The sequence below is a fragment of the Oreochromis niloticus genome, linkage group LG23 (assembly GCF_001858045.2).
Source record: "Oreochromis niloticus isolate F11D_XX linkage group LG23, O_niloticus_UMD_NMBU, whole genome shotgun sequence".
Taxonomy (NCBI): Eukaryota; Metazoa; Chordata; class Actinopteri; order Cichliformes; family Cichlidae; genus Oreochromis; species Oreochromis niloticus.
The window spans coordinates 13,794,947-13,822,340 of record NC_031986.2 but is presented as its reverse complement, the minus strand read 5'-3'; the positions used below and the strand labels follow the sequence as shown (position 1 = coordinate 13,822,340).

The window sequence follows — 27,394 nt, the reverse complement described above, 5'->3', positions numbered from 1 at the left end:
ACCTCCTCCTAAATCTTGTGAGCATGCAGTTAGTGGTAGAAGCAGAATACAGTACAGCTTCAGTGCATCAATATTTGTCCAGGTGTCCAAGTCACAGTAACTGCTGCTGACAGTACAGACGATGTTGTACTGAGAGTTGTTAATAAACCTCAAAGAAAGAACTTTTACAGAGGTCCATCTTTGTCAGAATGCTTCTATAAACACGTGGCCGCTTCTGCTCTCATATTAAAACTCTCTCAAAGTAAATCACTAAGCAAACTCAAGGAGTTACATAAAACTCTTATATCTCTCACAGCGTTTCATGCTGGTAGGATGCTTCTGCAAAGGAAGTATATGGATGATCACTTCTGCTTTAAGTTAAAGGCCCTTTAAAAGTAAAACACTGAGCAGAATCACACACAAAAACTAAACATACTCATTTTCATCTCAGTGGGCGTGTCACACATTTAACTGCCATGTTTGTTGAAATTTACTAACTCAAAATTTAATATATAGATATTATCTTCACAGCTTAAACAGAAGTAGATTCAGAAGCAGCACAGCAGAGTTTCTGTATGACCATACTGATCAGGAAGTAACTGTGTCTGTGAGTATCATGTAGAACTACTTATAGAAAAAAAGACCTGCACCCCTCAGTAATTTACACCTCAAATTCTCATATGTTTGTATGCCTTAAAGGTTAAAATAGTGAGTAAACACATGAATACAGAAGAAAAACCCAGGAAGAGTTTTTCTCTGTCTTTAACTGTTTAGTTTTAGTTTAGAAACAAACTCATGTCTGGAATTAAGAGCGGACGATGGTGAAATGTTAGTTTTCATAAACTTTCAAAAACACAAGGATTCATATTGACACAGTTAGTTTGTATTTGCAAAAGGACGCATCTGTGAACCTGTTTCACAGAGTTGGAGTGTTAAGACTGAATGACCTCAGTTATTATAAAACATGTGTCCAGAGTAAATGAGGTGTCTTGTCATAATGATAATCCAAAAATATTTATATCAGACCAATATTACTCATGTGTACATGTGCAGTTTTACATGTTTCAAAATGTTTAAACGTTGTCAGCTTCTGACAGCTTCTGTTCTTCTGGCTGAATAATCACAACAACAGACACTTAATATTCTTAATTTGTAGTGATGTGATGCTGAGGGTGATCTGAGGTGATAGTTTGGTAGACATCATTTGTTGGATGCTGAAGGTTTGTGTAAGAATCATCTTGGACATCTTCATCCTGTAAGAAGACAAAATTAAAACTCATACAGCATAATTATATTAAGTCTGACTTAATCATTATACACACTTTATTGTTCTCTGTTGCTTCCATATATGACTTATTGTCTGGAGATATGGGGTAATGCATATAAAACAAATACTCTTCCTATTTTCAAGTTACAAAAAAGAGCTATAAGAATTATAAATCAATCAAACTATATAGAACCAACTAACATTTTGTTTATTAATCTGAATACCCTGAAATTTTATGATTTAGTCGAATATAAAATGGCACAGATAATGTATAAAGCACAAAATAACTTGCTTTGCCGCAGTATTCAGAAGCTGTTTAAAGTCAGAGAGAGTCAATATGACTTAAGGGGAACAGATGTCTTTAAAACAAACAAGATAAGGACAAACATAAAGCAAAGATGTGTTTCTGTTAGAGGAGTTAACCTGTGGAATAGTTATGACAATGATTTGAAAAGGTGTAGTTCATTTTCCTTGTTTAAAAACATGTTTAAAAATAGAGTATTAGAAAAATATATTAATCAAGAATGAAAAGAGCAAAAATAATAATTCTGAAACTCTTGATTGTTTTGCTTTGATGTAATTATCTAAGATGGAAAAAAAAATTTGTTTGTTTGTTTGTTTGTTTTTGCTTTGCTTTCTTTTATTCTTTGCTTCGAGCCCTGTGTACAGGAGCTGCATGCAAAAGATTTTTTGTTAAAAGGGTTGGCATAATAAGCAAATGCTTCAGCCAATACCCTTTGATTAGCCTTGTCTCATGATTTTTTTTGCTTTTTGGTAATCTTTATTTTGTATTCTGTATGCTAATCAATAAAAATCAATCAATCAATCAATTATGTTGCAAACATGTTACTGCTGAATAAAATCACTTTTTATTTTATTTGGACATTTTCATCCTGTAAAATAAAATGAAAAGGCTGAAAAATGTCACTGCTGGATAAAAACACTTAAAAAAAAAAAAACTCAACGTAACTTCACAAAAAAAGCTTCAGCCAACATTTTGAAATAGAACTGGATATAAAAAAAAACTTTAAACCTGCTGCTTTACAAGTGAGTTACTCACCAAAGACCCGTGATTCTCATTCACTGATAGTCCAGATATTTCTGACCTTGAACAGCAACTTTGGATAACAAATGATGTTAGCATGACTTTTTCATGATCAATATGTCTGATAAATTATTAGCAGGCAGCTAATTGACTTTAATTCACTTAAACATGAGAGCAGTAGAGCAACACTTCACATCAAAATTAACTTAAGCTAAAGTGGATTAACCAAAATGAAAAGAGCAAAGAGAATCACATTTTAAAGTTATGAAGCGTGTTAAAGGGTAAATCATGAAACATATGAAACACAGCTCTGACAGTGGTTTCTCACCTCTGGCGCAGTCGTGCGTGAATAAATCCAAAGATAACTAAACTCACAATGATGAACACAGTTACACAAATCAGTGTAAGAGGAACTGTTTCTGTTCCAGACCTGCTGCTTAGTTCTTTATGAAGAGAAAAGCAGTTGTTAGAAACATGGACGTAGTATTTGCATTACTACTGAACAAAGGTTAAGTGTGATGTATGACTATTGGCCTCAAAGTTAACAAATCCTGAAGGTCACCTTGTAAAATCAGTACAGACTTTATATTGCTAAATATTTATGGTTAAAGAAGAACAGTATTGTTTACCTTGTTTACCATCCACAGTGACATTAAGATGGAGAATTTTTGTTCCATCAATAGTTGTACACTGACAGGTGTAGCTCCCACTGTCCTGTGATGTTAAATTGATCAGGTGGAGAAACACAGTCTGATTTTCTTTCATCAGTGTGAACCTGGAGTCACATTTGTTCTCAAAGCCTCGTGCATATTCATACAGCAGACTACAATTTTCTCCTCTGCTTCTCTGAGTTCTGATCGTACAAACTATCAGTGTGATGATAGTCTGTGCTCCATTGGTGCATATTTGAGTGACATCTGGTTGCTTCCCAATTGTTTTCACAACAGCATCTGAAATCAGTAACAATAATACGCACAGTATCAATGATTTAAACCAGAGGCTGGAGTATTATTAAAAAATAAATGTTACATTATGAAAACAGTTTTTACATTACCTCCTCCCAAATCTTGTGAGCATGCAGTTAGTGGTAGAAGCAGAGTAAAGTAAAATTTTAATGCATCCATTCTCACCAATGTGTCCAATTTGCAGTGTAAGTGCTGCTGATAGTGCAGAAGATGATGCACTGAAGAAAGGAGGACAAACAGCGTCCTTCATAAACCTCAAAGTATTAGCTCTCGTATGTCTTGCGTAGGTCTTGTGCGAACACTTCTCAAAAGGAAGTGCACCTACATCACTGCTTCTGCTTTCATATTAAGACACTCTAAAAGTGAAACACTGAGTGGTGTCATATCCAAAAAAAGAAAACACAATAACTTTTAAACCGAAGTTATTTTTTGCTTTTAGTCCAACTTATAATTTACTTTACAAAAGCAAAGGACTGAAAAGCAGAAAATCAATGATGTTGGTGATTGTTGTTATCAGTGATTCAAAACTACAACTCATTTAAATTAACACAAGCTATTGTACTATTTATATAAATCAGCACACCTACATGCTGTATATTTCATATTTATGTTAGCTGACCTGCTTCCCATGTTTTTTGGCTCCTGCCTGGAGTTGTGTTCGTAAAGAAGCAGGTCACATAATGTTACAGCATTTACACTCCTCCTCTGCTCCTCTGTGGTGACGTTCAGATTATCAGTGTGATAGTCGGTGTTTCATATTCGAGTTTGCTGAACTAACAAGAGTCTCTGTCATAAGTCAGTTACTTTTAATATGAAATACAATGTAAATAAGCCTTATATTTCAGTTAATTGTTTGAAAATGAAGCACGTCTTTCATTTTCCTAGAAAAACAGAAAATATTCATTCCTCAACTTTATAAATAAAAGCTATTTTCTGCTTTTCTCTTATTTAAGCTTTGTGTGTTTGATTTGGCAGACTTTTTACTGCCAAACTGCCACATTGGCCCTTTTTCGACGTGGCATCAAAGGGATTTCTGTCTCCTCCTGGGATCAAACCTATAATCTTTCACTTAGAAGAAATATGTGCAAACTACTGCACCAAGAAATATGGACATTACCATCAGAAGTAAAGCACACAGTGTCATATTGGTTGGAAGACTTGTGCCCTCTCAGACACCACATCCTGTGACTACTTAAACCACAAATAATCATGCAACAGTTTGAGACATGCATCAAAACTATGCAGGAAATTAGGCTTTTAAAACCACATGAAGCCATGAGCAAGTGCAACGATGAGTTCCGGTCAGAATAGCAACATAATATGATGAACAATCTATACACCATCATCAAACTGCACAAAACATTGTAAAATTCTATTGAATTTGAAAATCTCTAAAACCCATATGGAAGTTTCAAAGCCCTTGCTTTTCATAGCTATGTTGCCCTGAAGGTTGTTTTCATAGGTTTTAGAATTCTGATTCATTTCCTGATTATGCAGGCAGAGAATTCTGCTGTTCTGCTTGCTCAGTCTGTCTTAGTGCCGTGTTGATGTTGAATTGAGATGATAGTTTTGTAGCTAATGTTGCCTACTATATGTTGCCTGCTGAAGGATAGTGTAAAGGTTATCTCTCACAATAAAAAGTCATTCTACATAATTATATTGATACATTTTGATATTATAATTATATTCCCAGCTGGATTTTTTTTTTTTTTTTTACAGGTAAGTTACTGTCAGAGTGCTGTCTCATGCAGAGATATTCCAGATGTTTCTGACCTAGAGCACCCACTTGGGATAACCTGTGACTTTTCATTGTGTACATAAATCCTAGAATAACTCCAGTTACTGATTCCAACAACTGAGCCAACCAGATAAATGGAAACATTTCTGCTGAACCCCTAGCCTCTAAAATATTTAAAAGATCTTTTTCCCCTCAGAAAAATAAACTTGAATCTATACAGTATATAAGGAAACATTGTGATAATAGTTTAATCTCATATTACATCATCTGCAGTTAACACAAATCATAAATTACATCTATCATACAATTTACAGTTTCTATTGAAATTAAACTCTTAATGTAGCCACAAATATAATAATTATACAGATACAGATTTTAATACGCAAATAAGCTAAATCTATGTCCTCCTTAAAAACAGGTGCAGTTAAATTTAAACAGGTGCAGTTTCATGTATAAGTGAGGATGTCCTGCTATTTAAACTATATATAAAGAAAAGGGAAGACATTATAGCATACAGTACATGCATCATACAACCAAATAAACACTTAAATGTTAATTTAACAGAGTGGCAAATAACCTTTAATCATGTCATAGTGTCTTCTTCTTCTTCTTCTGATTGCTCCCTTTAAAGCAGGGGTGTCAAACTCAATTGCACAGGGGGCCAAAACTCAAGGCACACTTTAGGTCGTGGGCCAAACAAGATAAACATTTATTGAACACACTAAAACAATGTTTTTTAAACATAAATATGAATAACAGACAGGAATATTATTCCACATTAAATAAACTTAAAAAAAATAAACTTTAACTTTAAATATTTTGCTCTTCATAAAAATATATCCTGTCAAAATTATGCAAGTTAGAAATATGAACATGCTGCCAAAAACCCCAGAAAAAATAAATGAAAGCAAACACAAGGTTGGAGCCGCATGTAGACGGAGCTGGGGCATTGCCTCAGGAATGGAACTAATAAACTGTGCGAGCCATTCAGTGTCGGCAAGTTGCACTGGTGCATTTGTGACAGCTTCACTTGAAATGCCTTCACCGCATCATACATGCCATGTCCATGAACTGACAAATTTCCTTGCTGAGCTCAAAAACTCTATTGAGAATTTTTATCCCAACTCAGCCAACGGACCTCTGTATGATATGGAATGTCGGCAAACTCTGAATCTATTTCCCACATAGAAGACTGAAATTGACGGTGATTTAAACCTTTAGCTCAGATAAAATTTACGGTTTGCATTACGGTGACCATTACATGCTCTATTTTTAGGACTTTACCACACAGCCTTTCCTGGTGTATGATGCAGTGATATGCTGTTAACTCACCGGTACAGTTCTGCATCTCCTGCATCTTTACTTGCATCCTGCTGACTAGTACGCTTTTTTCACCGCACAACACCGGCGCTCCATCTGTTGTAAGTCCAACAAGTTTGTCCCAGGGCAGTTTCATGTCGGTTACACTTTGACATACGTTTTAAAAAATGTCTTTTCCTGTCGTTGTCAGAGATGGGCAGTAACGCGTTACTTGTAACACGTTACTGTAATCCGATTACTTTTTTCAAGTAACGAGTAATGTAAGGGATTACCATTGCAAAAACGGTAATTAGATTACCGTTACTTTCCCGTAGGAGCGCTGCGTTACTGCGTTACTAAAACCGTGACTTTTTTGCGAGAATGTCTCATGATAGTGACGTAAGCGAGTGCGACGTTTGTGACAACAGCTGTCTGCAGATCAACAATGGATAATATATCGAGTATCGAGTATGAGTGTGCAGCGTTTAAAGCGTGGAAGTACTGACCTTACTTTGAGTTTGATTCCATAAAAAGTGAAAAAAACATTAGCGTCCGTTGTGCGTGGGAAGAAAACTTCTTTTTACAGCGAAAAAAACCCCCTAAACTTCCAAGCAAGCACCGAGTGCGCTACGACTGTAATGGGAAATTCACAGAGAAACTCGCGGAGTCTTCAACTGACCGCTGCGGCACACCTGCACCAGGGCAAACCTCCGCCTACCCCAGCCCTGCTTTACAGGTGAAAATAGAGCAACAGGACCGCTAGTCTTTGATTTTATTTATTTTCTGCTGTGTTTTACTTGCATCTATTTGAAAGAGTGAGTGTAAACACAAAAAAATTTTTTATTTTATGTGCTGGAATGTGCAGAAAATAGGTTTAAATGTTAAACAAATTTCTTCCAGTCAGAGAATGTTGCATATAATTTAATTTTTGCTTGATGCATAAAGTTAAAAGATTAAAACTAATAAAACAAGTTTTAAAAAGAGACATTTCCATTTGATTACATTTTGTATGATGAATTATGCAGAAAAAGTAGAATTGGGCTGAAAGATCTATCGCTTTATCACCTATTCAGGTTGTAAATCATGTTTTTAAAAAGTAACTAAGTAACTAAGTAATTAATTACTTTTGAAAATAAGCAATCAGTAAAGTAACGGGATTACTTTTTTGGGGAAGTAATCAGTAATTAGTTACTGATTACTTTTTTCAAGTAACTTGACCAACACTGGTCGTTGTCCCCTGCATCGATTTAATGTTCAATATTTCCTCTCCACGGATGAAGATGGCCAGCTGTGCAATGTCCATCATGTCTGTACTATCATCCACAGCAAGAGAGTATGCAATAAAGTTTTTGCTTCTTTCACACAACTGTGTTCTTAAATCAGTGGCCATCTCACAAACCCAATCAGCAATCGTATTTCTCCTCAGGCTCACATTTGCCAAAATCTGCGTTTTGTCTGGACACAAGAGGTTGCACAGCTTCATCATGCAGCTCTTCAGAGTGGTACCGGGCTGATTTGGCTATCTCCTCTGCTACAATAAAGCTTGCTTTAACAACAGCTTCACTTTGTGGTGAAAAAAGTCTGCTGAAATGTCAGATTCTTCTTTAGCTCTTCTACTTTCTGTAGTTTCTGCTCTGCATTTAGGTTTTTCAGCTTATCCTGACGTTTTGTCTCGTAGTGCTGTCTTAAATTAAATTCCTTAATTACAGCCACATTAGCTCCACTAATAAGACACACGGGTTTACCAGCAATGTCTGTAAACATATATTCAGTCACCCACTGGCGCTGAAAGGCTCTGCTTTCAGAATCAACTTCTCTCCATCACTGTGAGCGGCTAGATTGATGCGGGAATGTTCCCAGTTAGCCTAGCGTTCAGCAAGGAGGCTGCAGCGCTGCATTATGGGATCTGTAGTTTGTATATTATTAGCACCTCATATCGCTGGGGCATGCATAACAATAATAGTACATCTATATAAAATGATCTTGCGTGCCAGATATAAATGTACGCCAAGACGGATGTGGCCCGCGGGCCTTGACTTTGACACATGTGCACTATGTTATCCATCTAACAGAGCCTCCACATGTTCTCATGGTAAGTACGGCCAGTACGGTGCTGCGCTCCCACAATGCATTGCAGGTGGTGATGGTCCTCTTTATGGGCTTTGTTTGCCGGCTAAGGGGCGTGTATGCTGGTGTGAGGAGCAGAGAGAGGTGGTCTGACTGGCCCAGGTGGGGGAAGGGTACGGCTCTGTAAGCGTGCTTGATGTTGCAACACACATTGTTGGGTCTGTGCTTCCATAGGCCCCGCTGGTTTAGACACTTATTCCCGTTAACTACAAGGAAGCAAGACAATCAGCGATCGATCGATTTTACTTGCGCAAGGGAGGCCCCGGTCGGTGTCTCAGAAAAGCACTCTGAATCCAACCGCAGAATGACCCCGACTTAGGCCTCCGCTTGCCGCCTTTTATTGAAAACAGTTACCGTACACACAAGCACCACCCATTGTAAAACCCCCCTATGGTCCTAAAAGATAAGGTACTATGTGTGTATGTGTGTGCATGTGTAAGCACGTGTGTGTATGTGTGTATGTGTATGCATGCGAGTTTGTGTTTGGGGGTGCGTTTGTTTGACCTCCTGCTCACCAAAAGGGTCATAAAGGCAGGAAGTTTACTAAACAAGAAAACAGAACCTTCACATAGGACGTCCCTATAATAAAACACTACAGCCTCCCCCACCAGTCAACAGGCTGGGGAGGGCAATAGAAACAAAGGAATGTCCTTGATCCTACAGTTTGAACTAAGACTTACCATTAGGGTGGGTGCGCTGGTGAGAAGTGATGGCATTTAGCAGCAGAGAGAGAGCTGTGTTTGCTGTGCAAAAAGGTCTGCACCTCACCGTCATGAGGTCAGGAGAGCAGTGTCCACAACAGTGCTGTTGTTACACCAACCTTTGTGCATTTAGATGCAGAGCCCCCCTCCTCTGTTCTTCCCGGAGTCACTGTTCCTGTCCCATCTGTGTAGCATGCGGCCTCTAGCTGCACCGTGGCATCCGGGATTTGTGTACATAGCCAAGTCTCGGTAATGATAAGCACCCAGCAGTCCTGAACATAATGATTTCCAGCCAGCTGTATATCCAAATCGTCCCTCTTGTGTACCATGGATCTGTCGTTTGTAAGGTAGAGGCTCGGCAGTGGAGGTCTGAGTGGCTGCTTCCTTAGCCTAGCCAGTAGTCCAGCCCTGCAGCCTCGCTTTTGCTTCTTCTCTCTTTGCCATCTGCATCGCCTGTTTGATCCGACAACAATCCACGGAGATCCCGCTGGTCTCGCTATCCTGTCCGGAATGTTGAGTGTGCGATGGAGATGGTCATCTTCGTTTGGAAACCGATGTCCGATAACTCCAGACGACTGTAACGTCCAGTTGTGCAGGTAGACGCACGTACAATGTACAATAAGCACAATAAACATACAAGAAGGCACAAATAGGGAGAGCTGCTGTAAGCTGCTGCGTCTGTGCGTGCCGCCATCTTGGTTCATAAAAGACTCTGTAAACCTGAATAATTTAAGCCAGAGAGTGGAACAACATAATTAAAAGATATAGTTTACTTAATTTATGTTGAAAACAAGCAGTTAGTAGTAGAAGGAGAGTAAAGCACAGGTTCAATGTATCCATGCTTGTCAAGGTGTCCAAGTAACAGTGCAACTGCTGCTGAGAATGATGTACCAAAGAGAGTTACATAAACCTCAAAGTATTATATCTCACAGAGGTAGGTGCTTATGTGCATGCTTCACCATTGTATGGGCTGATAACATCCGAAGTGGGTGCAACAATCAGCAAGAACTCATCAAGAACATTGACACTATTGGTCTACAGAGGTGAGGGGAACCAACTGGTGGGCAGGTGCAACACAGGCAACTTGGAACTGAATGTCAACAAAAGAAAGGAGATAATCCTCAACTTGTTATCAACACCAAGTTCCTGGGGGTACAGAACACTTTGTCCAGATCACTGCAAACCAGAGCTGTAGTAAAGAGATCATCCTCAACACCAGTGTTGGTCAAGTTACTTGAAAAAAGTAATCAGTAACTAATTACTGGAAGAAATTTGTTTAACATTTAAACCTTTTTAACATTTTAAACCTATTTTCTGCACATTCCAGCACATAAAATAAAATAGTTTTTTGTGTTTACACTCAGTCTTTCAAATAGATGCAAGTAAAACACAGCAGAAAATAAATAAAATCAAAGACTAGCGGTCCTGTTGCTCTATTTTCACCTGTAATGCAGGAGTGGGGCAGGCGGAGGTTTGCCCTGGTGCAGGTGAGCCGCAGCGGTCATGTCAGTGGAAGGATCCTGGAGTTTCTCTGTGAATTTCACATTCCCGTGGCAGCGTACTCTGTGTTTGCTCAGAAGTTTATGGGGTTTTTTCGCTGTAAAAAGAAGTTTTCTTCCCACGAAGTTTTCTTCCCCAGTTTTCTTCCCACTTTGAGTTTGATTACGGAATCAAACTCAAAGTAAGGTCAGTACTTCCAGGCTTTAAACGCTGCACGCTCATACTCTCTCCCCCACTCAATATATTATCCATTGTTGATCTGCACACAGCTGTTGCCACGAATGTCGCACTCGCTTACGCCATTGTCATGAGACACTCTCGCAAACAAAATCAGGGTTTAATAACACAGTAACGCAGCGTGCTTACGGGAAAGTAAAAGTAATCTAATTACCTTTTTGCAATAGTACTCCCTTACTTTACTCGTTTCTTGAAAAAAGTAATTGGATTACGCGTTACTGCCCATCTCTGCTCACCACTTTGTAATATTTCCATGATTTTTCACAGATCTAGTCAGTTTTGCTCCATTCTGGTTATGAGATTTCTTACCTTTGTTAGGATTCAGAGATTCTTTTATTGCTACCATATAATCTGCCTTATGATGAATGCATTAAGAACATGTTTTACAGTATTATTTTCTCAGTAATATTTCTTACAGGGTTCATATTGCATTGAATATGTTTGTCATCACAGTGACCTTTCTATTCACAGGTTGAGTTCATTCTATACACATTGCATATCTGTGCTTGTTTAGAGTTGATGTTCCATCCAAGAGGGTTTTAAGCTTCACTGGTGAGAGTGTCCAGGTGATACATGTTGAGGGAAGATGAGAACATAGCAGGTTAATTGCATGCATGCTTACAATACACATATTAATCTAGTAGCAGGCCTGAGCGAAGGCCCAAGTGACTTCTGCTTCTTTTTGAGACCTGCGCCAATTTAGTCTACTTAGTGATTAATGACGAGGGTCCATTATTAGCTCTCAGAGACCCTGAAGCTTGACGTTTATTACCTTAAAAGGCAAGTGTTATAGAAAAGAGAAGTTAGATGTCTGTTTATAGTTATTAGAGATGTACAAGATGTACCCTTGTCTGTAAACAATGACTGTACACAATGTATTTTTGACCTGTATTGACGTGTATGTGTGGGTGTTAATTTTCTATGCTATAAAACCAGTATTCAATGTATTTTTGTCAGAGGAAGACATATGCTGATGGTTCCTCTCCGGTGTTAATAAACTCATCGTTTGATTGCACTTGTCTGGTGCCTCCGTCGTTTGTTGTCTGGTCTGCAGTTGATCGATCTCGCTTCACCTTCCAAAGCGGTTTACAGTCTAGTTTGTGTGAAAACTAGAGTGCTATTAACATTGACGGGAGAAATGCGACACAAGCATTGGACTGTTGGTCAGAAATTCTTATCAACGCCACTTGCTCCTGACCAAGGTCCTACGTTTATGGTGATGTGTCATTGGTTATAATGACTATCGTTTAGTTAAAAAGGGAGAAACAGATGGCCACGCAGCAAAGCCACATGAACGGCTGAACCAGCTGTGGCCTATGAAACTCATTCATTCATTTTGAAGGTACTTATTTGTGTCCAGAGGATTTCATCTGGATCGATGGAAAGGACTCACTCACCGTTTGGGGTTGGGAGGGAGATTGAATTATCAATTTTTAATAATAACTTGTGCATTTTGGTAAAATAAAAGGGTTACAGAAATGTAAAAACTCTTTTACCCTTTGCTACAGTTTAATGCACTTTTAGTATGTTATATTAATTATAAAAATCAACAGGGTAAACAGTTGAACAAATCAAACCTTTAGCTGACGTGCATGTGTCTGTGTGTGCATGACTTCAACTGAAAAGGCTCTTATTTCCTCTTCTATAAATTGTAATGCATTATAACATGCCATCTCTCTGCTTGACGTTGAAAGCAGGAGTTAGTAAGCCCGTCCACTAAAAAGGAAGCTGAATTCAAGTTCTTTTTTGGAAGTTAAAATATCTGTCCACTAATGAATTCCTAATTAAAGTTAAAAATCAAGTTGATGAAACAACTTGATTTTTTAGCAAAAGAATCAGAGGAGTCCAGTGAGTCGGCTCAAATTTGTGTATAAAAAGCATGATTTCAGTTTTAATTCCTCACCTCTGTTCAAAATGGTAAGACACAGAAAACACACTGAAAAGGAAAGAGTTCACATTAAAACACGTTGTGGTGCTGGATGGTGTTTGAGACAAATAGGGTAATAAAGTGTTTTCACAGTGTGTTTGTATGGAACACACAAACACACTAAAGCTGTTGCACCAGAATGTCATACTAGAGGATCGTTCTGTAGATACAAGGTAGGAGCGAGTGAGTCAGAAACCCAGGACACAAAGATGAAGCAGGGCTGATCAGAAACAGTTTATTCCCCAAGGTGGACAGCAGGAATAAAAAAAAAACAAATATTAAGAAAAAAGAAGTATACAATACAAAGTTCTCAACATGATAAAGTTTCACCAAGATTAGATAAAGTTATTCTAAAACTTGTAAAAATACAATTTTCTGCATGCACTAAAATCCCACCCAGTCCCACGATGTAACTGTCCCCCAACCCAGGATGAATGTTTGTTATGGGTTTACAAGGAGGCCAGAAATTCCTTCTCCAGAGCGGGGTTCATGCCAGCCTCGTCCCAGGCAGAAGAGGAGGAGCAACTATCCCCCTCTCGTTCCTTCACTGGGCCCATCACATCCCAGCCCAGCTTCCATTCTTCACTAGAGTCTATCGCTCGATGCCATCGCGGCTCCCCTCGCATCATCACCGTGTAAATAAACAAATAGGGGCCATAACCATCGTCCCAGAAGCTGCCCTGCCTTACAGCCATGGAGACCCTCTCCCAACACAGCTGCACCCCGTGAACAACAGAGGAGACACTACTCACAAATGCAGGCAGAGGTGCCCTGCTGTCAATCCCACGCGCTGCCTCCTACTGTCAGGACAGGGTCGGCACGTCACTCTGACTGATCGGTCTCCGGATGAGGCGTCGCACCCCCCACGATCAGGCCTCTTGTCCACCTGGCCTTCATGCATTCCTCTTCATACCTGGAGCCTCTCTCCTTTCAGTGCGCCGCTAGCTTCCTTCTAATAGGTCCTTCAAACAGCTGATAGGCCACCTCAGGACACACCCATGCCTCAGCAGGTGATCACCATCAGTTAATTTGTCCCACGCCCAGCCAATCCACAGTGGATTAAAACAGTGAAACAACACACTAAAAACATGCAATACAAACAGAATAAAATCATGCAAATAAAAACTGCACTCGCAAGTAAACAATAAAAATCAGAATAAAACCAATATAAAAGATAAATACAAATTTCCACTGTGTGACACAGAGACTGCACATAATGTGCCAAGGAAGAGGAAGAAATAAGAGAGGAAAAAATTATGTTCATGTTGAAACTGAAGCATTTCGTAACGCTATTGCAGGACATACGAGAGAAAATATGGGAGAAAATAAAAGGTCATGAAAGGAAAAAAACAAAAATATTTTTTAAGGCTTCATTCTGTCTTAAACTTTGAAAATCAACCTTGTTTAACTTTGTCCCTGTGTCCTGCCCCCTGAGTTGACATTCTTGGTGTACTTTGACAGACAGCGACACTGAGGTGGCACATATATATGCTACCAATATATGCACACTCTTCTAAATTTATCACATATATATTTAAATTTAATATCACGGGAATAAAATGCTAAGCATTCATCTTTAAAACACATGGATAGGTTGCTTTTTTAAGTAATTATGATTATAAATATGTACTATAATAAAGTAGAAGCAGAAGCAAGACAAAGAGCAGATGTCTTGGTGTATGCTCAATTATCCAGGTAAGGAAATCCTTACCTTTCTCCTACTGAAAACCAGATAACAGAATAAACTTTTTAGATCAGATTTTCCACACTGTCATATGAGTGAGAAAGTTATTGCCACTGGCAGTGTGTGGTAGACCATTTTGAAAGCAGAAATGCTTAAATGTCTGTAATAGAAATGCAAGTGTAAGCTGTTGTTTCTTGTTAGTCTCAAAGTCGAACAGTACAAACACTTAAATACAAAAGAAAAACATTTAAAATTTTGATGTAATTTTTCATTCATCACCAACACTTTTTAAGCCACAACTAAGACAGCCAGACTGATATCTCTGTGTATCTAGATGGAGATTACAATTATTGTTAGAATAAGAAAATTCTGATTGTGACACTTCGAAATCAGGAACATCTGTTAGTGACTAAACACAATGACAGTAAAAGGAATGTTGTCACGGGTTGCCGGGGCAAGCCGTGTGAATTATTAAAGGACCCAAAATGCAGGTGGCTTCTGAGGTGAGCGAGCTTTATTGTGACAGTGATGTACAACACAAAAGAAAGGGTGGCGAGAAACAGAACTGAAAACACTCTAAACTGTGAAAACTAAAGCTTAAACAACAAAACCTGAACATGAATGAGGGTACCTTGCAGGGAGAACAACATGGGGAGAATGCACAGGAAGACGGATGAAAATACACAGAATGACAGAGGGGAATAACACAGACGAACCAGCAACGAGGACGAGAGAACACACACTATGGCTGTATCCCAATTCAGGGTCTGCAGCCTTAAAGGCTGCATTTTAAGGCCGATTACGTCACAGCGGCGCGCCGAAGGCTGTCCCAATTCAAAGGCTGCTCGAAATGCGGCCCTGAAATGCGGCCTTCATTTCCCTGAATTTTAAGGCTGTGGCGATGTAGACTTCGTGGCCCAACATATCCCACAATTCATAGCGCGGCAGTCACTGTGGATAATTTTGCCGCAGACGGCAGAAGCGTAGCGGCCGAAGAGTAAACTGTTAAACGTAAGTACTGAATATGATGTCACTTATTTATGTGCAAATGTTTAATAATGAAGAACATTAAAACATTACTGTTGGCCATATGTCGGCAAAGTTATTTGCCATTAGCGATGTTTGTACTTTCAGCGTTTACTTGGTTTTAAAGCCTTTAAAATATAATAATACAATAGTTGACCTTAATCTTAAAGAGAATGTGATGATTTTGTGGATAATTAAAGTCAGTCATATATCCACAAACACAACAAGCTGAAAGTCAGTGATGCTGCTCGGTTTGCAGTCCTGAATATCACGGCACAAGCAGGATTCACTGCACTGTTAATGTTAGCTATGTTATATTGCTGCCTCTGTTCGGTGGTGTCGAGCCAAATGGACTTTAACGTGTGTTTGAACGAGCTGACGGTTCACTCGTTAAGCTGAAAGAAAGATGCTTTAATCACAGGAGTCACACATGTGTCCACTGTACCATCTGGGAACTCTTCTTGTTTAGCACTCGTAATAACACAAACACTAAATCCTCCTTCTCTTGTGCTGTTTTGTAGCAGTGTGTACACCTGAGACTGTCACCTGTCTGTCTGTCCTGCACTCTCTCTCTGTTTCTTTCTCTCTGATTGTGTAATAAAAGTATGAACATGTATTTATAAGTTACACTTGTGTTTGAATCCTGCAGCTTATCACACATTTGATTTCCATGTGTGACAACTGCAAGTGTCCAGAGTGAGGACAGACTGAGGGACCCACTGCTGCACATCATCTGTGAGGCTTTGCACCCCTGATGATCCACCAGGACAAACTCAGCAGTGTGTGAGGAAGAGGAGGAGGAAGAGCCAGCAGCAGCTGACAGATGGAGAGAATAGACAGACTGTTCCCTGTTTGAAGGACTGCTAGGAAAGTTTAAAATAACTAATTGTCTGTCCTGAATCAGTCTTATTAGGTAATGTTCAAATAATGTTATCATTCCAGTGTTTTCAGTGTGGGAGAAAGTACTCAGGGCCTTCAAGTTACACACTATGAAAGGCAGCAACAAGTTTAATATTCAGAAACCTAAAGTATGTATCAGCAGCAGAATGGAGCTAAAAATAAATGTTTGTTTCAGTTCTATGAAGCTTTGAGTATTTTGGATTAGTAGTACTGCTGTGTTTGTTGCATCATATTGCTGTAATTGTTTATATGCTTTATATATTCTGAGCTAAGTTGATCTATAGTGTTACATCATATTCTATAAGGATGTTATGTGTTTGTATACTTTCTGCCCAGTTTGACCCATTTAGCAGAAGTCGGCCTGTTTAAGGCTCTGATATCTATTCTGTATGACTTAAAGCAGTTATGACATGGTCTGATTTTCTCACCCAATAAAGGGATATTTAATATATCAGTCTACTCTTCATTCTATCAGACACAGTTATCACAGCTCGTACATTTTCTTTTTACACATATATGTAAGCATTGAGCCAAATTTAGTAATGCCAACATATTGAAAGAACAATGTTTGTCTCTTATATATAATACATCTGTATATACACTGTCACAGATACTTGTCTTTGAGTGAAGATTTAAGGTGATAGGAAATATAAATAACTGCTACTTGCATCTTTGACCCAGAGTTCAAGCTCATATATATATATATAATCTGACAATACATATAATATTGTCCATATTATATTAACATTACCACAGTGAGATGACTTTAGTCTCATGAACAACATTAGCTAATTATTATTTACTAACTAATCTTGAAATGACTGTTCAGTACAGAAATGAAGCCCAACTATCATGTTTTACAGTCCTGTGGTCTCAACTAATCAAAGTGATGTCATGACAAAAATGAATGAACAACAAAACATTCTTTCTCCTTCATTTCTGTCACACAATAGCTGTGTCCAAATTCATGGGCTGCATCCTCCTGAGGACCTGGCCGTCGCGGTCTACGTGGGCCGGGTCCTCAGAAGGTCGGGTAGGCCGGAAGTAAACGGCTGTGAAATTGGACGGTCTAGCCTTCAGATTAACGTCACCGCAGTCTCGGTGGAGTTTAATGAACTCGGCCGTCTGCTCCTTGCTATCTAAAATATAACAGGACACTGGCGTAAATTCTCGACCGTCTCACACTTCTGTTTAATCGGTTTTCTGTTTGACGTTTATTAAGCTGTGTGAAAACCAAGGAGGAACCCACCCAGGGGATTAATAAAGTTTTATTTTATCTAATCTAATCTAATAACTTTAATCTCAGCCAAACCGATTTACTCACGAACAAATAAAACACTGAAAAAAGCGAAACAATATCATTTTTCGGTTGTCTAAGTGACTTATATATTACGTTTAACCTGAGTAGCGAAAGTCCGCGGTGATCTGAAAATGATGTGCCGGGAGTTGTGCTGTTCTTGGCGGCTTCAGTGACCGTCGAGCTCTCGGCTAGCTATCGAGCTGGTGGGTAACAGACGTCTCCGAAAACGTCGAAGCACTTTTGCAAATATGCGATACCTTGATAAACCGAGCAGATATTTGAAGTTTACACAGCTACATTCTCGCCTGAAAATATGTTAAAAGTTTATTTCGTGACCCAGAAAGATTAATAAAAGTAATTTTAAAACTTAGTAGCGGCCGCCATTGCCGGAAACTGGAGTTTGGCTGGGCCGCGCTATGAATTCTGGGATATGGTGGGCCACGAAGGACACACCCGACCCATCCTTCAAATTCAGGGAAAAGGAGGACGCATTTGTCGGCTGCATTCGGAGGAGTCTACGGGCGTTTATCAATATGCGTACTTGTGCGTACTTGCGTTCTCGTGTACTCGTGATACGTCATCAGTCGGAGACCAAGTACTGTTCCAATTCGAAGTACGCATCAAGCCGAGAACGCGAAAAAGTCCCGGATGTGTTCTCGCTCCGCCCGTTTTATCGAGCATGCATCGGTGTGGACTTGGTACAGCTAAATATCCCAGAATGCATTTCGTCCAAAACTCAACAGCGGACTCCCGGCACATCGTTTTCAACCCCCCCGCCCCCCGCTCGCGGTCTTCTCACTACTCAGGTTAAAGAAACTCCAGCAGCTGTCTATAGTATTGAGTGTCCACTAAAATAGAAATAAAAGCGTTCTAACATCTCACCTGCTTGTTTTTATTAAGGTATGTACACGTATGTACATGTACACTATTTTTATTAATAGAGGTTTCACTACTGAGGTTAACAATGATATATAAGTCACTTAGATCACTTCTAAATGTTAATGTTTGGTTTATTTCAGTGTTTTATTTGTTCCTGAGTAAACCGGTTTGGCTGTGATTAAAGTTAAGCTTCATAACATGTTACTCACAGTTAAATTAAGAGGGGACGGCAGTAAAAACTCCGGACCTGTGACATCATCACGTACGCAGGTGTTCCAATTGTACAAATCGCGAGTCCGTGCTCGCGTTCTCGGCGAGTACGTACTCACCGAGAACGCGAGTACATACTCGCGTACTTGAGAATTGAGAAACGGCCTACGAATTTGGACAGCCTTCGGCGCGTCGCTGTGACATAATCGGTTTACAAATGCGGCCTCAGGAGGATGCAGCCCATGAATTTGGACACAGCCAATGCTGTATGAAACATTTCTCGCGGTTAGTATCATGGTTGCTAGGCAACCTGAACAGCGCGACGAAGGCTAGACCGTCCCATTTCACAAGCCTCTCACTTCCGCACTTCCCGTACTTGTAGTACGCACCGTACGTAGTACGCGTAGTGTGCGTACTTCAAGCGTGCATACCCTGAATTGGGACACAGCCTGAGGGACACAGACATAGGAACATGAAACGTGAAACAGGAGAGTACAAAAACCCAAGATAACCAAAACCACAGAATAATAATAAACTTAAACACAGAGTCACAGACTCCGGACCATGACAAATGTGCATTAAAAATGCTACACAAGGAGTCATATTTAACACAGTTTATTGCATTTGTATACTGTTAGCTATTTTTCCAGAGTATACACGTCTAAATCTGTGAACCTGTTTCAAAGAGCTGGAGTGTCATGACTGAATGGCCTCAGTTACAACAAAACAGTGGAAGTAAAGGCAGGTAATGATCATCCAAAAGAATTTCTTTTAGACGACTAATACTCATGTGCCACCTACAGTTTTAAACAGTTATATTATATATAAATATATTATATATAACTGTTAACATTTACATAGATTAAAGAGTTTGATTATAAAGGCCAAATCTAATCACAACAACAGACACTTATTGTGCTTAATTTGTAGTTGCATTGTGTTTTTGGTGATCTGAGGGGACAGTTTGGTAGAGATAATTTGTTGGATGCTGAAGGCTTGTGTAAGGGTCATTTTGCACATTTTCATCCTGTAAGCTACAATTAAAAGTCTGATAAAAAACTCAAGGTGACCCAAGGTATGTTGAATCAAAGTAACTTCACAAAAAAACCCTCAGCCAACATTTTGAAATAGAACTGGACATAAAACAAACTTTTAACCTGCTGCTTTGTCTTTACAAGTAAGTTACTCACCAAAGAGCCGTGAGTCTCATTCACAGATAATCCAGATATTTCTGGCCTTGAACAGCAACTTTGGATAAGAAATGATGTTAGCATGACTTTTTTATGATCAATGTGTCTGATAAATTATTATCAGGCAGCTAATTGACTTTAATTCACTTAAACATGAGAGCAGTAGGGCAAGGTCGTGCTGAAGAAGACGTTACATCAAAATGAACTTAAGCTAAAGTGGATTAACCAAAATGAAAAGAGCAAAGAGAATCACATGTTTTAAAGTTATGAAGTGTGTTAAAAGGTAAATCATGAAACATATGAAACACAGCTGTGACAGTGGTTTCTCACCTGTGGCGCAGTCGTGTGTGAATAAATCCAAAGATAACTAAGTTCACAATGATGAACACAGTTACACAAATCAGTGTAAGAGGAACTGTTTCTGTTCCAGACCTGCTGCTTAGTTCTTTATGAGGAAAAAAGGAGTTGTTAGAAAAATGAAAGGAATATTGGTATTACTAGTGAACAAAGGTTAAGTGTGATGTGTTACTATTGACTTGTAAAGTTAACAAATCCCGAAGGTCACCTTCAAAAATCAGTACAGACTTTATATTGCTAAATAATTAATGGTTAAAAGAAGAAAATAGGTTGTTGTTTACCTTGTTTACCTTCCACAGTGACATTAAGATGGAGAATATTTGTTCTTCCAGGACTTGTACACTGACAGCTGTAGCTCCCACTGTCCTCTGATGTTAAATTGATCAGGTGGAGAAACACAGTCTGATTTTCTTTCATTAGCGTGAACCTGGAGTCACATTTGTGTTCAAAGCCCCGTCCATATTCATACAGCAGACTACAATTTCCTCCTCTGCTTCTCTGAGTTCTGATCTTACAAACGATCAGTGTGATGATACTCTGTGTTTCATTGGTGCATATTTGAGTGACATCTGGTTGCTTCCCAATTGTTTTCACAACAGTTTCTGCAATCAGTACCAATAATATGTACAGTGTCAATGATTTAAACCAGAGGCTGGAGTATCATTAAAAAATAAATGTTACATTATGAAACAGATTTCTACATTACCTCCCCCTAAATCTTGTGAACATGCAGTTAGTGGTAGAAGCAGAATAAAGAACAGTTTCAATGCATCCATATTTGTCCAGGTGTCAAAGTAACAGTGTAACTGCTGCTGACCGTACAGACGATGATAAACTGAAAGGAGTTATATAGACCTTAAATTAGTATCACACACAGAGGTACATGCTGGTGAGGATATTTCTGTAAAGGAAGTGCCTGTACATGACTGCCTGTTCCTTTATATTAAAACACAGTGAAATGCTGAGCAGACTAACATACAAACATAAAGCATACTTGTTTGCTCATTTTCATATCAGTGAGTGTAATAATAAAAGGTAAAGAAAAATAAAATAAAAAACAGTGCCACACTTTATGTGGCAGCCGGTAAAACCAAACTGTGCTTTACTTGTATCAACCTTTTCTTTACCACGGGCCTGACAATTTTATAAATGCTGTTTATATGACCCTAACTTTTTACTGTTTGTGATAAAGACAAATTTCAAGTAGCTTCAGAAAGAAGAGAAGATGAGCTTTAGTGGCATGTTCAGAGTATCACTTCAGCATAAAATATTCACACATGAGTTTCAAATGGTTCATTTGTATGGCTGGCAAGATTCATATAGAATGAGTCATAATGCTAAAAGTGACTGGTTGGTTTGTGTGGTGTTCACATATTTAGAGGAATGAACTCTGAGCTAGAGCACTGTGCACTCAACAACGTGATGCAAAACACATGACCCCACCGTGTGTGTGTGTGTGTGTGTGTGTGTGTGTGTGTGTGTGTGTGTGTGAAAATATGTAAGTTATGCAATAAAGGTCTGAAATATATATCCATATTTCTGGATTTGAAAATTACTCACATAAACTTCATTTATAGATACTGCAGATGTTTCTGAGCTTTAACCATCACACTGAAAAAGAAGATATGTCAGCATTATTGAAATATAAATTTAAATATATGCAAGTTAAAAATAGTGAAGAATGGGTGTTTTAGAACACCATTTATCAGAAATATGTGGAGCAAACAAGTAATTTTTCACTTATTCCATTTATTTTGACATTATCTCACTGTGAATAACTGAAAACAAATATTTATACAGTCCCAATCAAAAATTTAACACCACTTGAAAAATTGTAAAAAAAAAAAAAAAAAAAAAAAAAAAATCATATTTTGCATCGTTGGATCTTAACAAGGTTCCAAGCAGAGCTTCAACATGCAAGAAGAAGAAATGGGAGTGAGACAAAACATTTTTTAGCATGCAATTTATTGAAAACAACGCTTAAACCGAAACAGGCTGTTTTACAGCTGTTCAAAAGTTTAGGACCACATGCCTTTAAAAGGCCAAATCTGTGCAAAAATGGGGATTCATTGTAATTTTCTGTCAGGTAGTCACACTGTCATGATGTTCTGATGGCAAAGGCAAAACAACTTTCCTTTCTTGAACGTGGTCGGGTTGTTGAACCGCATAAGCAGGGTCCCTCGCAGCGTGCCATCACTGCTGAGGTGGGGTGCAGTAAGTCAAGTGGAAGACCCCAAAAAATGTCTCAAGCACTGAGCCGGAGGATCCAATTGGCTGTCCGTTAAGGATGATCCTCGACCCACATTAAGAACTGATGCTGATGAAATGTTATATGTTTTCATACATATTTCAACATACAAAGAATGCAAGTGTGTTAACTTTGTTCAAATAAAGTTTTCAGTCAGTTAAAGTCAGACTGAAGCCAACTGTATGTGACAGTGGAGAGTGTAAAACATGTAAGTAGCTTCTGGGTCAGAAAAATGAAGACATGCAAAAGTGTCTTAAACCATGTGACGGCCACCAGATGGTGATAGCTGTGGCTACAAAAACACTTCCAGCCTTCTTGAAGTCTAAGGCAAACTCTTTCTGTCTTGACCTCTGGAAACATTTCCCTGGTGAGTTCATTGAATCAGCCAATGACTGTGTGCAGTTTCACAGTCAGACACCAACAGCACCCCATCAAATACGATCAATGTGATTGATGAAGACAAACCTTCATCTCTAGCTTCAACAAAGGACTTCAGAAACCAGTAGATGATGTCATTGGAGCTACATCCGGCACTGATACTGTGTAAGTGACTGCACAGCACTGTCGTTTTTCTTCTAATTATTCATTATTAACCAACATTTTAAGTGCAATGGGAAGCACAGCCAGACTCATCGCTCTGTTGCAGTGATGGTGAGAATCATGTCTGAAGTCTGGCCTTGAAAAGCTTAAAATATTCTGGAAGTGACTTTAATAAAATCATAAAACTGATCCCACACAAGGATTCATATTGGCACAGTTTATTCTATTTGTACTGTTTTAACAGTGTTTTGCAGAGCATGTAAGGACACATCTGTGAACCTGTTTCAGGGTTAGAGTGTTAAGACTGAATGGTCTCAGTTATTATAAAACATGTGATTATCAAGGCTGACAGCCTCTGTTCTTCTGGCTGAATAATCACAACAGACACTTAATGTGTTTCATTTGTAGTGATGTCATGCTGAGGGTGATCTGAGGTGATAGTTTGGTAGAGATCATTTGTTGGATGCTGAAGGATCATGTAAGGGTCATCAGGGTCATCTTGCACATCTTCATCCAGTAAGAAGATAAACGTAAAAAATCATAGAGCATAATTATATTAAGTGTGACTTAATTATGCTGAAAACGTGTCCTAGCATCAGCTGTAAGTAAGTGCTCTGAGCTGTCATGTTCACTGAATCAAATCAACTCTCTGACTTCAATGAGCCACAAAACAGACATTTCTGTTGAACTTCTGGCATCTAAAACTTTAAAAAATCAGAATAATAAACTTGAATTTGAATAATATGTAAAGAAACATTGTGATAATAATTTTATTATATTACTAACATGTTCTGCAATTCCAACACACATCACACACTACGTTATCATATCTGAGGTATTCAAAGCACAGCTTACAGTTTCTACTGACATAAGCCTGGACATCATGTTATTTATTATTTAAACTGATGAACGAGGAAAAAGCAAGACAATAAATCAACCATGTAAACAATTCAATGTCATTTTTATAGAGCGGGAAGAAGTGACATTCCACAGTGACATTAAGATGCAGAATTTTTGTTCCATCAAGAGTTGTACACTGACAGCTGTAGCTCCCACTGTCCTCTGATGTTAAATTGATCAGGTGGAGAAACACAGTCTGATTTTCTTTCATCAGCATAAACCTGGAGTCACATTAATGAACAAAGCCCCGTCCATATTCATACGACAGAAAACAATTTCCTCCTTCACTTCTCTGAGTTCTGATCTTACAAACTCTCAGCGTGAGTATGTTCTGTCTTTCATATTTGAGTGAAATCTGGTTGTTCCCCAATTGTTTTCACAATAGTTTCTGAAATCAGTAACAATAATACAAACAGTCTGAAAGATTAAAACCAGAGGCTGGAGTATCATTAAAAAATAAATGTTACATTATGAAAACAGTTTTTACATTACCTCCTCCTAAATCTTGTGAGCATGCAGTTAGTGGTAGAAGCAGAATACAGTACAGCTTCAGTGCATCAATATTTGTCCAGGTGTCCAAGTCACAGTAACTGCTGCTGACAGTACAGACGATGTTGTACTGAGAGTTGTTAATAAACCTCAAAGAAAGAACTTTACAGAGGTCCATCTTTGTCAGAATGCTTCTATAAACACGTGGCCGCTTCTGCTCTCATATTAAAACTCTCTCAAAGTAAATCACTAAGCAAACTCAAGGAGTTACAGAAAACTCTTTTATCTCTCACAGCGTTTCATGCTGGTAGGATGCTTCTGCAAAGGAAGTATATGGATGATCACTTCTGCTTTAAGTTAAAGGCCCTTTAAAAGTAAAACACTGAGCAGAATCACACAGAAAAACTAAACATACTCATTTGTTCATCTCAGTGGGCGTGTCACACATTTAACTGCCATGTTTGTTGAAACTTACACACTCAGAATTTAATATATAGATATTATCTTCACAGCTTAAACAGAAGTAGATTCAGAAGCAGCACAGCAGAGTTTCTGTATGACCATACTGATCAGGAAGTAACTGTGTCTGTGAGTATCATGTAGAACTACTTGTAGAAAAAAAGACCTGCACCCCTCAGTAATTTACACCTCAAATTCTCAAATGTTTGGATGCCTTAAATGTTAAAACAGTGAGTAAACACATGAATACAGAAGAAAAACCCAGGAAGAGTTTTTCTCTGTTTTTAACTGTTTAGTTTTAGTTTAGAAACAAACTCATGTCTGGAATTAAGAGCGGACGATGGTGAAATGTTAGTTTTCATAAACTTTCAAAAACACAAGGATTCATATTGACACAGTTAGTTTGTATTTGCAAAAGGACGCATCTGTGAACCTGTTTCACAGAGTTGGAGTGTTAAGACTGAATGACCTCAGTTATTATAAAACATGTGTCCAGAGTAAATGAGGTGTCTTGTCATAATGATAATCCAAAAATATTTATATCAGACCAATATTACTCATGTGTACATGTGCAGTTTTACATGTTTCAAAATGTTTAAACGTTGTCAGCTTCTGACAGCTTCTGTTCTTCTGGCTGAATAATCACAACAACAGACACTTAATATTCTTAATTTGTAGTGATGTCATGCTGAGGGTGATCTGAGGTGATAGTTTGGTAGACATCATTTGTTGGATGCTGAAGGTTTGTGTAAGAATCATCTTGGACATCTTCATCCTGTAAGAAGACAAAATTAAAACTCATACAGCATAATTATATTAAGTCTGACTTAATTATGTTATAAACATGTTACTGCTGAATAAAATCCCTTTTTATTTTATTTGGACATTTTCATCCTGTAAAATAAAATTAAAAGGCTGAAAAACATCACTGCTGGATAAAAACACTTAAAAAAAAAAAAACTCAAGGTGACCCAAGGTATGTTGGATCAAAGTAACTTCACAAAAAAAACCTCAGCCAACATTTTGAAATAGAACTGGATATAAAACAAAATTTTAAATCTGCTGCTTTGTCTTTACAAGTAAGTTACTCACCAAAGAGCCGTGAGTCTCATTCACTGATAGTCCAGCTGTTTCTGACCTTGAACAGCAACTTTGGATAACAAATGATGTTAGTATGACTTTTTCATGATCAATATGTCTGATAAATTATTATCAGGCAACTAATTGACTTTAATTCACTTAAACATGAGAACAGTAGAGCAAGACGTTACATCAAAATTAACTTAAGCTAAAGTGGATTAACCAAAATGAAAAGAGCAAAGAGAATCACATGTTTTAAAGTTATGAAGCGTGTTAAAGGGTAAATTATGAACCATATAAAACACAGCTCTGACAGTGGTTTCTCACCTGTGGCGCAGTTGTCCGTGAATAAATCCAAAGATAACTAAGTTCACAATGATGAACACAGTTACACAAATCCATGTAAGAGGAACTGTTTCTGTTCCAGACCTGCTGCTTAGTTCTTCATGAGGAGAAAAGCAATTGTTGGAAAAATGGAAGTAGTGTGATGTATGACTATTGGCTTGTAAAGTTAACAAATCCTGAAGGTCACCTTGTAAAATCAGTACAGATTTTATATTGCTAAATAATTTATGGTTTAAAAAAGAAAAAAAAGTTGTTGTTTACCTTCCACAGTGACATTAAGATGGAAAATATTTGTTCTTCCAGGAGTTGTACACTGACAGGTGTAGCTCCCACTGTCCTCTGATGTTAAATTGATCAGGTGGAGAAACACAGTCTGATTTTCTTTCATCAGTGTGAACCTGGAGTCACATTTCTGTTCAAAGCCCCGTGCATGTTCATACAGCAGACTACAATATCCTCCTCCACTTCTCTGAGTTCTGATCGTACAAACTATCAGTGTGATCATGTTCTGTGTTTCATTGGTGCATATTTGAGTGACATCTGGTTGTTTCCCAATTGTTTTCACAACAGTTTCTGAAATCAGTAACAATAATACACACAGTCTGAGTGAGTTAAACCAGAGGCTGGAGTATCATTAAAAATATAATTGTTACTTTATGAAACAGTTTTTACATTACCTCCTCCCAAATCTTGTGAACATGCAGTTAGTGGTATAAGAAGAATTAAGTACAGCTTCAGTGCATCCATATTTGTCCAGGTGTCAAAGTAACAGTGTAACTGCTGCTGACAGTACAGACGATGTTGTACTGAGAGTTGGTAATAAACTCTTAAATAGAGACCTCCTACAGTGTTATGTCATTGTCAGAACACTTTTATAACGGAAGTGCCCACACATGCCTGTTTCTGCTTTCATATTAAAACAATCTAAAAGTAAAACACTGAGCAGAATCACACACGAAAACTAAACATACTCATTTGTTCATCTCAGTGGGCGTGTCACAC

The 27,394-nt window shown here is 38.3% G+C and overlaps 1 protein-coding gene across 3 annotated transcripts; it reads right to left on the bottom strand.

The window, feature by feature from the left end:
* On the bottom strand, positions 1-27,168 carry LOC109199915 (uncharacterized). 3 transcript variants are annotated; one of them, XM_025903186.1, is made up of 5 exons: positions 9,101-9,803; positions 2,921-3,241; positions 2,620-2,734; positions 2,307-2,364; positions 1-1,232 (listed from the first exon to the last, which is right to left on the bottom strand). In XM_025903186.1, exons 1-5 carry the CDS (start codon positions 9,192-9,194, stop codon positions 1,125-1,127), a joined length of 696 nt encoding a protein of 231 aa, XP_025758971.1. In that variant the 5' UTR covers positions 9,195-9,803; the 3' UTR covers positions 1-1,124. The 3 variants fall into 3 exon arrangements, 1 of the variants encoding a protein (XP_025758971.1); XR_002060178.2 differs by lacking the exons at positions 2,307-2,364; positions 2,620-2,734; positions 2,921-3,241; positions 9,101-9,803 and adding exons at positions 19,975-20,419; positions 20,613-20,933; positions 27,070-27,168; XR_003216430.1 differs by lacking the exons at positions 2,307-2,364; positions 2,620-2,734; positions 2,921-3,241; positions 9,101-9,803 and adding exons at positions 19,975-20,419; positions 20,613-20,933; positions 21,038-21,052.
* Between the last annotated feature and the right edge of the window lie 226 nt (positions 27,169-27,394).

Bases quoted from the DNA above. Each gene is read 5' to 3' on its own strand.
- LOC109199915 (XM_025903186.1), bottom strand. From the start codon at position 9,194: ATGACGGTGAGGTGCAGACCTTTTTGCACAGCAAACACAGCTCTCTCT. The intron at 3,242-9,100 runs GTAAGTCTTAGT...TACTGATTTCAG, and splicing joins CCAGCGCACCCACCCTAATG to ATGCTGTTGTGAAAACAATT. The intron at 2,735-2,920 runs GTAAACAATACT...CTCTTCATAAAG, and splicing joins CACTGTGGATGGTAAACAAG to AACTAAGCAGCAGGTCTGGA.